Source organism: Triticum dicoccoides, chromosome 6A (genome assembly GCF_002162155.2).
Source record: "Triticum dicoccoides isolate Atlit2015 ecotype Zavitan chromosome 6A, WEW_v2.0, whole genome shotgun sequence".
Taxonomy (NCBI): Eukaryota; Viridiplantae; Streptophyta; class Magnoliopsida; order Poales; family Poaceae; genus Triticum; species Triticum dicoccoides.
In genome coordinates, this window is record NC_041390.1 from 16,860,894 (window position 1) to 16,873,819 (window position 12,926).

Genomic DNA, 12,926 nt, shown 5'->3' on the forward strand with positions numbered 1-12,926 from the left:
CAACACGCACACGCACACCTTCCACCCCCTCCCCCTTCCAATGTCAGAGCATCCATTTGAGACAACAACGCAGGTGACGCAGGCCAAGGACTTTGGACATCCTTTTGGTGTAGAAACACATGCTTATGTGTGATAGGATCTTTTTATTACTTTTTGATGCCAAGACTTGTTGATGCTTCTTGGTTAGTGATATGTATTGCTACCTCCGGCCATTAATACGACCTTCACAATTGTTTCATCATCATTCTGGCGTATTCTTATTTGACATACGAATAAGGCCAAACCGCCATGTCATGCCTCGGCTGTGATTATATACACACATAAACATAATTTCTCTTGGAAGGTGCCTAAGAGCATGCATGAATATGTATACTAGAGATAGATTATTTCATCGCAAGAAAATTATGTAGTAATGAATTCTATAAAGATATAAAATATATGAATCTGAGCAAGACTTCTATCTAAAACAAAGAGGTGCCCCCATGAAACTCTTAATTGCACTCGAGATCATGTAATCCCTTCTATAAAAAAAATCACTCTTCCAAATATTAAAGAAAACTTCCACGCAAATGATTTTCAATATCTTTCCAGATTTCAAGTTTCCTAAACATCGCAACTAATTTGTGTGCCATGGAAAAATAATGTACTCAATCCCCTTTCCAAAATCTTAAAATACTACTATAAATTCCACTTTTGTTATTTTCACACAGAGAAATCCATGTTCCCCCATAAAACTTGATGGCATGTGAGATGTGACTCACTCTAAGATCTACACATTATACTGTTTTTTGATATTTCTATAACTTTTCAACTAAACTTTGAATTTTCTGAAAAAGAGAATGGTGATCCAGAGTAATAAAAGTCTAGTGCCGGCACTCATGTGGTCAGATTCACTCTAATATTTACACACAAGATTATTTTTGTTTTTCTTAAAAAAACCTTTTCAACTCAATTTTAGAATTTTGTGAGAAGTAGAATATTGTGATCCATATACAATAAAATTTACTGATGGTGCTTCCTAGGGTCATATTCACACAATATCTACACACCAGATTGTTTTGGATTTCCACGAAAATCATTTTTCAATTTTTGCAGAAACTTTTCAACTCAATTTGAATATTTTGAGGAAAAAAGAATATCGTGATCTGAGAAAATATATTCCGCTCCTAGCGGTCAGAATCATTCTAATATCTACACACTAGATTTCTTTTAAATCAATTCATGTTTTGAAATTGACAAAACAAATAATCAAGTGATCCAGAGAACAAAAATATCCGGTCACTTCTTCGGAATCAATCATGGTGTCGACGTGGGTAATGTCACCTCTTGTATATGCTTATACGGGCGGTGCTAATGTCAACTCTTTGCCTGCTTGCATATTTATGAATTAATCACCATAGAGTACTTGTTTTGATCACTGACTCTATTGACATTTTGTCTCATTTTTGTTGGCAATCTCGACTTATTTCTCTCTCAAACGCACTTACTCTATAGACGGAATTGCTTAGAGAAAATGCACTTGTCCTGTTGCTAGCTAGTAGATATTAGTTTATGTAGTAGATAGCTGATCTCAATGCCAGCTAATGAGAGCTCAGGCTATAGATCACCCACCTTTCATGCTAGAATATAATAGTTGTCCGTATGCTTCCATAGCAACGGCACCATACAGCCGTACGCTGCCGCTAGGGTCAACTCTTTGAATGGCTCTACACTTTGGACTTCGGTGAAGTAAGTACCTGGAAAGTGCAACGTATGGCACTATGGCAGAGAGGAGTTTCACTTCCATCTCTCTTAGAGTATCAGATAAGTAGCAACGCTTTTAGTAGATGACAACACTTACTTAGCAACACCAACATATGGACAGACAACCTACTCACAAACTAATCGGAGGGCTCAAACATTCAATGTAAAGCTTATATCGGACTAAATAACCAGTTTGGTAGTGCCAAAAAATTAAGTAAATGAGCTAGTTTGCATAGCTTACATGGATCTCTCCGCGACGGATCCTTATTTCTAATAGCAGCGTGTCAGAGCTGGATTGCCATGTAACCTAAAGTCTCACGGTGCTCCATATAGTATCAAGAGCATGTGGTCTCCTAAACTTGCTTACTCAGGAGCTAGTAAAGCTACCTGCCGAAATAAAATACACCTCCTGTCACTAGCAAGGCAGCTCTTGACCGATGTGTTAGTTAACAAGTAGCAGCGCTCCGGCATGTGGTCTTACATACAGTTCATATAGTACTACTCCAAAGTCACCGTCTGTCGCCAAACTCGATCGGACAAGGGAAAATAGGAGTACAAGTTGCAAAACGTTGCAAAACTCAATCAAATTACAAGTGCACAAAAGGAAATTGAAGGACACACAAGGAGTCAGAACAATACATATTCACATATGATATCTTCTCACAACATATTACAAGCCCTTATTGCAGACCAAGGCCTCCTCTATTGGGATTTTGGTAAGTGCCCCAAAAGTCATGTGATGTGGGTGGAAAACATACCACACCGTCCTAATGGGGTCTACCACCTCGATCCCAGGGGCATGTACGTCTGTATATACAGGGTCCGTACACACACTAGAGTAAAAAAAAACCTGAAGACTTATACGTGCGGGGGCGTGTTGTTTGATGGGCTGGAAGGTACGGCGAGGATGGCATTGCGTTTGCCACGCTCAGAGATGCTATTCTCAGCGAACTTTTGGCCGGCAATGTGGAGGCCCTTGCTCTTCTCCTCCTCGGTCCACTCGGCACCGTAGTACTCCTCCTCGGTGGCGTCAGCGCTTGGAGGGAGGAGCATGGAGCCCCACTGCGGGAAGTGAACGAGCGCGACAGGAAGCGTGCACACCATGATCATGATGCCCATATACTGGAGTCCTTTGCCGGTGGTGTACTGGGATGATGTGAAGAAGAGGAATTGTGTGAGCCCTCCACCGACATTACCACCAGCACCGCTCATGCCAGAGATTAGCCCGAGGGAGCGGCGGGAGACGAAGGGGATGACACCATAGACCGCGCCGCATGCAGCCTCGACACAAATGGAGTAGAGGACCATGCATGTGACGGAGGTGGGGAGACTGGATGCGCGACCAAGACAGATGCAGAAGACTCCACCGGCTGTCTGGAGGATCCAAATGTTCCAAAGACGGGCACGCATGCCGAAGTAGCGAGCGCCAAGGTCGGAAAGGTAACCTCCCATTGGCCGTGCAAAGATATTTGCCAAGCCAAAGCTAGCTGCGATGGTACCAGCAGCGCGGAGGTCGAGGTGGAAGCTGTCGTAGTAGTACTCGGCGATGACGTTGTTGGTGGTGAGCTCGACGCCCATGCAGTAGCCATAGATGAAGACAAAGATCCATGTACGATAGTTGGCGACGGCACCCCGGAGAACCTTGGAGAACTTGTCTTTGTTCATGTCACCATTTTTCTGAAGGCTCCTTAGGTTGCCGTCGGGAAGGTCTTGCCCCATGGTGAGCACAAGCAAGCCCATCACCACCAACATCATTCCTGGCACGAAGTAGGCAATGCGCCATGCTGTGAAGGACGTCGCACCACATGCCAAGATGCCGTCGAAGACAAGAGGCATGATGAGTTGTGTGGCACCGCCACCCATGTCACCCCAACCCGCTGTCAAGCCGCCGACCGTCCCGATGATCTTGCTATTGAACATGGTACTAATCCAGTACTGACATGACACAAAGGTGGCAAGAGAGACACCAATGAGGAAGCGGATAGTGATGTATCCCCCAGGACCATTGATGACAGACATGCAAAACACCGCGGGTGCGGAGAGCATGACGAGGAAGGCACAGCCGTACCGCGGGCCAAGGAGGTCACATATTGCACCCATGGCCAGCCTTGAGAAGATGGCGCCGGAGACAGAGGCGACCCCGGCGTTGCCAATGTCGGCCTTGGTGAGGTTGAGGTTGTCGCGGATGATGGGGATGAGCGGCGCAGCGGCAAAGGTGGAGACGACGCAGGTGAAGAAGGACATCCATCCGAGGTGGAAGGCGCGCATGTGTGGGTTGCCGAAGGAGAAGATCTTGATGGACTTGGCCTTGTGCTCAGAGTCCACCGGCAGCGAGAAGTGGATGGGCGCCGCAGTTGCGGCAGCCGGGGAGCCAACCTCCGTTTCCATATCCTCTTGTTCTGAGGCTGGGGAGACGGGGAGCTTTGCTTGCTCCTTGGAGCTGAGCTGAAGTGTGGACTAGGAGGCAAGGGGTAGCTCTAGGTATCAAGGTTCTGATGCTTGAGTTGCTGCTCGAGAGACTACAAGGAGGTATGTATTTATAGACCAGGAGCAGCTTCGGTTTGGCATATGCTTCCTGGGTTTCCTTTGTCTCTTTCAATCGTTTTCCTTCATTTGCTCAAATTAATGCACATCTTTTGTTATATGTTTGACATTTTTCTGCTCCTTAATTAACATAGTAACTTAGTAAGAAGTTGTTGCAACGATTGTACTACATGGAGATACTATATATGCAGTGCAGGGCATTATATGCAGTGTGCAAGTACTTACAGGACAGTGCAAACAGTTGACACTGTAAGTAAAGGGTTTATTCGATCTGACTGCGAAACTTTCAGGTTGAGATATTCCTAAACGTACTTGATCCTACGCTAAGTACAAATCAAGAGCTCTTTCTTTTTTGCAAAGATGTACTTGTATAGATCATGAGTTGACTCTAGGTAACTGCAGAGCTAGCTACAGTACGTGTTGTGTTACTGCAAACCGTGTGAAGAGTTGACGGTGGAGAAATGTTAATTTGCCTATTGTAGTTGCACATGCAGGTGCTAGCTGTGGTAGCAGTAGTTGTAATATTATGTGAGTAGTACTAGTATTAATCAAGATCTAGCTTGCGGCTAGCTGGTACTCCCTGCGTCCGTCCAAAAAAGTTTGTACCAAGCTTATCTCCTAAATGGATGTATTTAGCACTAACTTAATGCTAGATACATTCATTTAAGGGATAAGCTTTTTCGGACGGAGAAAGTAGTAATTAAGACTAGTTTAAGGTTTATACAGCGCCAAACAAGTTTGGGAGAGAACCAATTGACCAAAGTTTAGAGGACATTGTTAGTGAAAGCGAACGCCATGGAAGGAGCTCATGTAATTACTTGCAAGTAATGCGAAAGTATTATTCTGCTCCCGAGCTCAAATGCACCCATATGAACAATAAAATAAAAAATAGTTAAAATTTCCAAAAAATCTGAATTTTTTTGTGATAAACTTTGACAAATGTTGTACGCTTGCGAAGTTTCAGCACGAAATGACATTCGTGGAAGACGTGGCGAAAAAAACAAAATTGTCACTCCAAAATGTGTTCAAAACTAGCATTTTTGGAACATTGATTTTGTTTTTTTGGCCACAACTTCCACAAATGTTATTTCGTGCTGAAATTTTGCAAGCATGCAAAACATTGGTCAAAGTTTAATTACCGTAAGAAAATCAGAATTTTTTGAATTTATTTACTATTGTTTTTGATTTTACTGTTCATGAGGGAGCATTTGAACTCGGGAGCATATACTCCATGTCCCAAGTAATAGCCTATGACAATCGTTGAGCTTATCAGGGTTGCGAAGCTACCTACGTACTATATGAAAAGCTTATACGTGAATGGTTCAAATCAGTCACCAGAGATGCAATCAAAACGTACAACTCCTATGTGTTGACGTCCATAAGCGATCCAAGAGTTGACGCTGTGATCTGTGTGGACAACCATTAGCCCAGGCCAGGCGTTACACACATGCAAGAGTACGGATGAGTGTTGTGTTGGTACCTCGTCATCGATCCTTGGGCAAACTGGACCGATCCTTCATTATACTCTACTAGCTAGCTGTCGTCGAGATGTACATATCTGGAGATCCACAAGATATCGTAAGTATATCGCTTCATCTTAATTTATTATCATAGCAGGTTAAGGTTCAGGAGCTGAGTAAGTCCACGACGTGTTTTCCGTGCGTGATTCCCGCCGGGTGTGGAAGTCAAATTTGCTAGCTTCAGTAAGTGCACATGCATGCACACACGTTGAATTCAAGAGCACGCACGTACGTAAGGGCCGGATCGGTCCATATCAAGCCGGCTGGCAATTTGTAAAACGACGATGTAAAAGTGTCACCGACAGTAACTGGCCGTGGGTTTTGCATACGCCAAAAGAGTGTAGGGGACACAAGTTGAGTAGTGGTAATTAACTAGTAACAGCCTAATCAGTTGAAAAGGAGAGCTACCGATCAAGTGGACGTTTATAATTGTAGGTGCACCGTACAAGATCAGTTGACTCTTGGAACACACCACACCAGCACATCCAACTGTACGGTGGCAACAAAAGTCAGGCTCCGCTCATAGAATAATTATTAGGTGGCGGCATCAAAGTGGCGTCGATCTGTCCCCACCTATTGAGCTTACATATCTCCGGGCTGCTGAACCACTTATAGGAGATAAGCTATATATTTGAATGGGACTGCACGCTTAAGTCAAAATATACGGACACGGTCAGACTTTAGGTTACCGATGACGATATGCAGCTAGAATTTCGATGCATATACTCCCTCCGTTCGGAATTACTTGTCGCGAAAACGGATGTATCTAGACATATTCTAGTTCTAGATACATCTATTTCTGAGACAAGTAATTCCGAACTAAGGGAGTACTAGCATGGAACCACACCTCTCCGTACTTGGTGATCTTGTGCGACGAAAAGAAAGAGAAAATTAGTCTCTCCATCCTATGCAAGCAAACAGCAAGCGTAGGGTGGCTGCTACGGAAACGTACGGAGTGTAATATCCTGGATTCAAAGGTGGGTGATCTATAGCTTGAACTCTCATTTGCTGCCATCGAGATCCTTAGCCAGTCCAAAGAGTTGACATCAGCCACGCCGTTCAGGAGCAAGAGTACGGATTGGTCACCTATGGTGGTTGATGCGGATCGGACCGTATTGTAAACTTCCAGTCGAGGGCAGCCACGTAGTAACGCTCTTGGATTTACCATGACTAACCGTGATGCACGCAAAGAGTTTTTTTCTTTTTGGATTCTGATAAGTAACAACGTCAGGTATGAGCACATGATAACTTCCAGTCGACGGTGAGTTTAGTGACGCGAGGATGACAAGTCGCTCTTTAGTTTATTTTTGACTGAACTTGTCATGTGTACTGAAAATTGCCATCCTTGCATGTCTGAAATTGCCATCGAAAAACGCCAGGACTAGAGTGTCATGCACCTACTGCGTGGCACTTGTCATTTGAGTTTCTTTTTGGATCTGTCTAGGGTATATCTAGACATACCCTAAGTATTGCACATCTAATTGACACAATTAAACACAAAAAAGGAAGAAAAATACACACATAAATCTGAGCGTAAAATCAATGACATATTACTTAGATGTGCATTATTTTGTACTTAGTGAACTAAACACTCTTATATTTATTTACAAAGGGAGTACACATTTAGATGTGATTTAGCACACCTGTTTCTTTTTACTGGATTCAACTTCTTTCACCTAATCCCATCATACGGGACAGGTGGCTACTGCGGCAACATCAAAGAGGTGTTTCCCTCTATAGGTTTGTGTGTGCGACACGCATACTATTTATCTTGGGTCAACGCTCTCTCCTCTGTAAATTGGAGGACGACCAATCGAGTGGTAAGAAGGATTTACTCGAGATGTATTTCCAAAATTTTACATTCTTTTAGTAAAATTAAATACAACTGTCCTAGCTGGTACTCCCTCTTTCTTAGTTTACAGGGCGTGCGCGTACTCCTAAGTCATCAATTTGACCAACCTAATACAAGTCATATACTACAAAAAATATACCAATATAAACTTCAGATGTTTTATTTTCAAACGGTATAATTTTTGTGTCATATAGGAGAAAGGCGTTTTGGAGGCCGATCTCCATGGTGGCCGTTATCTCAATCGAGCGTTGTCACTTTAGATCGGTGCCTTCAGACTTTTCAAGCGCTATACCCAGATATTTAGGAGAAATACACCTGTGCCATTCTTTCCTGTTCTCGATTTATACGTGGGCCTCCTTTGAGGCTGATGCTTGCGAGCATGATGTGCTTTCTGGGTGCATTTGGAGAACGTTCCTCTTACATTTGTTTTTTTTATTTTAGAATCTCCGCTTGCATTTGTTGTTCGCCGCACCACACGTCATCGCCTAACTACATTTTTTTTAAATCTTCAGCGCCTAATAACACACCATACGCTGGTAAAAAAATAGCACACAATATGTTGTTTCTATTTTTTTAGTTCGATCTGTTTCTACTATTTTTCATAGGGGAAAATGTGCTGTTTCTGTTTCTCGTAGCACACCACACGTGTATATGTGCACAAGTCAAATAGGGAAAAAATTGTGCATCTATAAATTTCATTCCCACATATATCTTTTGTAGAAAAAATATTTCACTAGTTATTCTTCAAATTTTGAAGAATTGCTCACATATATTACGAGGATAAAAGTATTGAGTATATATGAAGTTATTCTTCCAATTTTGAAGAATTGTCACATATATTGCTAAAATACACAGTGAACACATTGTACACAGTTAACAATTTCTTGATACATATTGTACATTATATTCTCAGTACACAGTTAACAATTATTAAGAATGTGATGAACATTTTTTCGATAAAGGGTGCATTTTATTGATTCAAGATGAAGTATCAAGTGAATACAAACATAATGAGTACACACCCGACTTCTGCATAGCTAGAATGTACACATCCAACACCAACACACACAAAACCCGCCGGCAAATAGCAAAGTCATATAAGACCAAAGCTATCCCTAAGTGAGAGGATTTTTTTTGACAAACTACAACAATGATTATATCCGCACCAACCATTTCATGACAATACAAGGACAAGGATGTCCATGTTCTTCAACATCAACGCCCTTAGGAAGGAAGCGACGCCCAAACGTCGACGTCACCGGATCCGACCATCGAAGGCCATATTTTAAGTTTTCACCTTGAAAAATTAGTCTGAGCATATCCGGGCAATGCCTTCAAAAAGGTTACGATATAAGTACACTACCATTGCCAGGTATAACCATCTCAGGTCAGGCCTAGGTTTTCACCCAAGAGCTCGAGACTGGGCACTTGGGCACCACAAAAAACAGAAAGGAAACAAAATGGGAAAATTTAATAAAAAATGGACATTTTGTTGTAACGGTTGTTAGTACATTACGAGCGAACATTTTTTGGTTGTTGAAACACATGAACAGTTTTTCACAGAGAAGAACATTATTGAAAAATGCATCAAGATTTTGTTACACAAATGAACAAATTATTTCTTAAATACATGAAATTTTCCTTTGGACAATGTGATTTTTTTTTGCAAGAGTTGAACTAATAGTATAACCGGTTTGAGAACAACTGGTTCATTTTTTAAAAAGAGATTCACATGTTCCATTCAACTAATTCAGGGCATAAATCCAACGTTCATCCGGCAATAATGAATAACTTAATTGGTCCACTCAAGTAATTCTGGGCATAAATCCTAACGTTCGGAAAGCGATTAAATGGCACATCACTAGATGGTGTGGTTGTTGCGTATGTTCTAGCGTCTCACAAATAGCAAGACTGACACATAAATCCTTCCCATGTTCGTGAACTCCTTGCACTGTGTGGACAAGGTGGGTGAGACGATGGAACGTGTGAACAGCTTGGCAGGGCAGCGTCATTAACATGGGATAGCACTGTGCATAATTTAAGAATACAGTGTGGTGTAAAAAGGTGCCAGATTAAAATACGTCGGAATAATACGGGACGGCAGCTGATCCCCACAACGACTAACGAGCCGGATTACGGCCTGCATGGTGCTCGGCCTCCAAACGGCATTTCCGGTCATATAGTTCATATTATCTTTACCTCTCTCTCTCTCTCTAGGACGACCATATGTGACACCTAGGTGCATGGGCACCTTGCCTACAAACCGTCGGATTACACTAAGATGTGTGCACTTGTATTAGTACTAGAACTAATGCCTTAAATGTTGACTCTGTCATTAGGAAAGAATTATTGCTTGATATGGACATTTAATGCCCTCATTAAACAAGAAAGAGAAAATTAGCAATTAATGATTCATGCATGGTACGTGCACTAAGATATTGTAGGTATGTCTTCAAGGCATATATATGTATTAAAAAATTAGTTTGTGCATACAATATCTTAGGTATTTGTATATATCTAGTCATTTACTAATTCATATACCTAGTCACGTACTAATTCATATACCTATAAAAATCGTATACCTAGTCACGTACTAACTTTTTCATATACCTAGTCAAGATCTTACGTATATATAAATTATACTATTTCTGGGTATATCCCCAATATCATTTATGGGTATATCTCCAAATATTTTACGTGTGTTAAAAAATAGTGTATCATTTTTTTGGTTATGTACCATTCAAAGTATATCAGTTTTGTGTGTATCTCCAAAGCATGCATGTATTGGAAAAGAGTTTGCGGGTATGATATCTTACGTCCATGTACGTACGAAAAAACCGCGCATGGGTATTGATATGCAATCGGACATTACTTATACTAAAAAGAATTGTGTGTGGGTATATGTACATAGGAAAAAAAATCATGTGTGGGTATCAGCATGCATTATATATTCCTAAAAGTAAAAATAATTAGGATCACATTTATATTATTTGTTCATCTTATTTTGTATAGAAATATTAGTTGGTAAAAGTGTGAACCGGCCTTAACTTTTTTTTAATACTAGATACCTTGAAAAGTAAAACATCAGAAAACTGCATAATATACGTCGTAATTATACATACAAACATTTGTGATGATATTTTGTATAGTTTGGTCATATTGGATACCTTAAAAATTAGAGCGTATATACAAAGCCTTTTTGTTTGGAAAGGAATCATTGCAAGGAAATCAGTAGTATATATTTTTGGAAAGCAATCACTGCCTATTAAAATTGATAGCGCACGAAAACAAAATTTGGAAAGTCAAATGTCATGGATTGTACATCATGCACCATGAATACCACTTGCTATAACGGGCATCAAGGTGCCCAGGCACCTAGATGCCCCAAATATATATAAAGCAAATTGGGTTTATTTCGTCCGTCATGGCATTTTTCAGAAAAGTCCCTCTATTTCAGAGAATTCAACCCGCAGTCCTGTTTTAAGTTAAAATGAATCGTTATTTTCGTATTTTACATAAAAGTCCCTGTCTTTTCATGAAATCAACCCACCGTCCGGATTTAAGTCACACCCGAACCGTTATTTTCCATTTTTTGAAACCCCCCTGATGTTTTAGGTAATTCATCCGCGGATCATATTTAAGTCAAACAAATGCTTTTTAAAATCATACATATCTTTTAAACCGTAACTCCGATTTGAACATGTTATATATGAAATTTGATTAGAAAAATATATAGAATATGAATATGAGAATATTTTTACCTGTTAAGTATTTTTAAATATTATTTTGGAATATATTTGAGTCAAACCAAATGATTTTCTAAATTATCTGTATCTTTTAAACCGTAACTTCGATTTTAACATATTATGTAATTTTATTAGAAAAATGTGTGGAATCTAAATATGATGTTAATTTTACCTATTAAATATTTTTAAAATATTGTTATGGAAGCAAACTTATAATTTATAGCGCAAGATTCATTTTTTTTCGTACCGGCGGCGATCCGGATTGTAAATAAACACCCCACTATAACCATATACGAAAAAGAAAACATCGATAACTACACATGCATACGTCTGAAAAATGTCGCAGGGGAAAACAACAGATTTCTCATCGCAAGAGAGAGAGAAAGCGAGCGAGAGAGAGAGAGAGAGGGGGAGAGAGAGAGGGAGAGGGAGGGGAGAGGGAGAGAGAGACGCTTTAGGATTAATCATATTCAACACACGTTTTTTATTGTTTTGTGTGAGCACCGAGGCCATCGTCGACGAGGGTGAGAAGGAGGATAAGTGGTAACACAAATATGATGCCTCGGAAAAATAAAAGTGATGGACCTATTGTGGTCTTGAGTGATGGTTGTTGAGTTAAGAGCGTGTGTTATGTTTTCTCTCCCGTTGCAATGCACGGGCTCTTTTGCTAGTAGTGATAAAATTGGTAACCTAGGTATACGCGTAGAACTTATAAACTGAAACGGAGGAAGTACAAACATGACCGTGAGGGCGATGCTCGAAGAGTTGACTCTGTGATCAGCTGTATTAACAACATTAGGCCAGGCCTTACACATGCAAGAGTCTGGATGAGTGTTGTGTTGGTACCTCGTCATCGGCACTTGAGCAAATTGGATCGATCCTTCCTTATACTAGCTGTCATCAAGATTTATCTAGAGATCGATCGTCAAGATACGTATCTCATTCACCTTAATTTATCAGAGCAGGTTAACTAGCTGAGTCAGCAGGGCTTGTACTGTTGCAGGCACGTCGTGTACGTAGCTGCGAGTCAGCGACGTGTTTTCCGTGCGCGATTCCCGGCCTGTGTGGAAGTCAAATTTGCTAGCCTCAGTCAGTGCACATGCATGCATGCACGTTGAATTCAAGATCCGTCGATATCAAGCCGGCTGGCAAATGGTAAAACGACGAAATAAAAAGTGTCACCGACAGTAACTGGCCGTGGGTTTTGCATACGTACGGTTAACTAGTCGCCAAAAGAGTGTAGGGGACACAAGTTGCGTGGTTGTAATTTGAAAACTAGAGCTACCGATCAAGTGGATATATAAAATTGTAGGTGCACCGTACAAGATCAGTTGACTCTTGAAAAACACCAGCACATGGATGCAACTCTACGGTGGCTGGCTGCGTCTTCATCGGTTCATAGACAAATTATTAATTGGCGGCATCAAGTTGCGTCTGTCTGTCCTCCGCCGTCGGGCCTATCTCTGGGCTGCTCAACCACTTATATGAGATAAGCTATATTTTTGAATGGGACTGCACGTT

General features: G+C 41.1%; 1 protein-coding gene across 1 annotated transcript; it reads right to left on the reverse strand.

Annotated features, from left to right (window-relative positions):
- Positions 1 to 2,405: 2,405 nt before the first annotated feature.
- On the reverse strand, positions 2,406 to 4,226 carry LOC119318948 (high-affinity nitrate transporter 2.1-like). Its single transcript, XM_037593494.1, has one exon. It carries the CDS (start codon positions 4,129 to 4,131, stop codon positions 2,602 to 2,604), a length of 1,530 nt encoding a protein of 509 aa, XP_037449391.1. The 5' UTR covers positions 4,132 to 4,226; the 3' UTR covers positions 2,406 to 2,601.
- Positions 4,227 to 12,926: the final 8,700 nt, after the last annotated feature.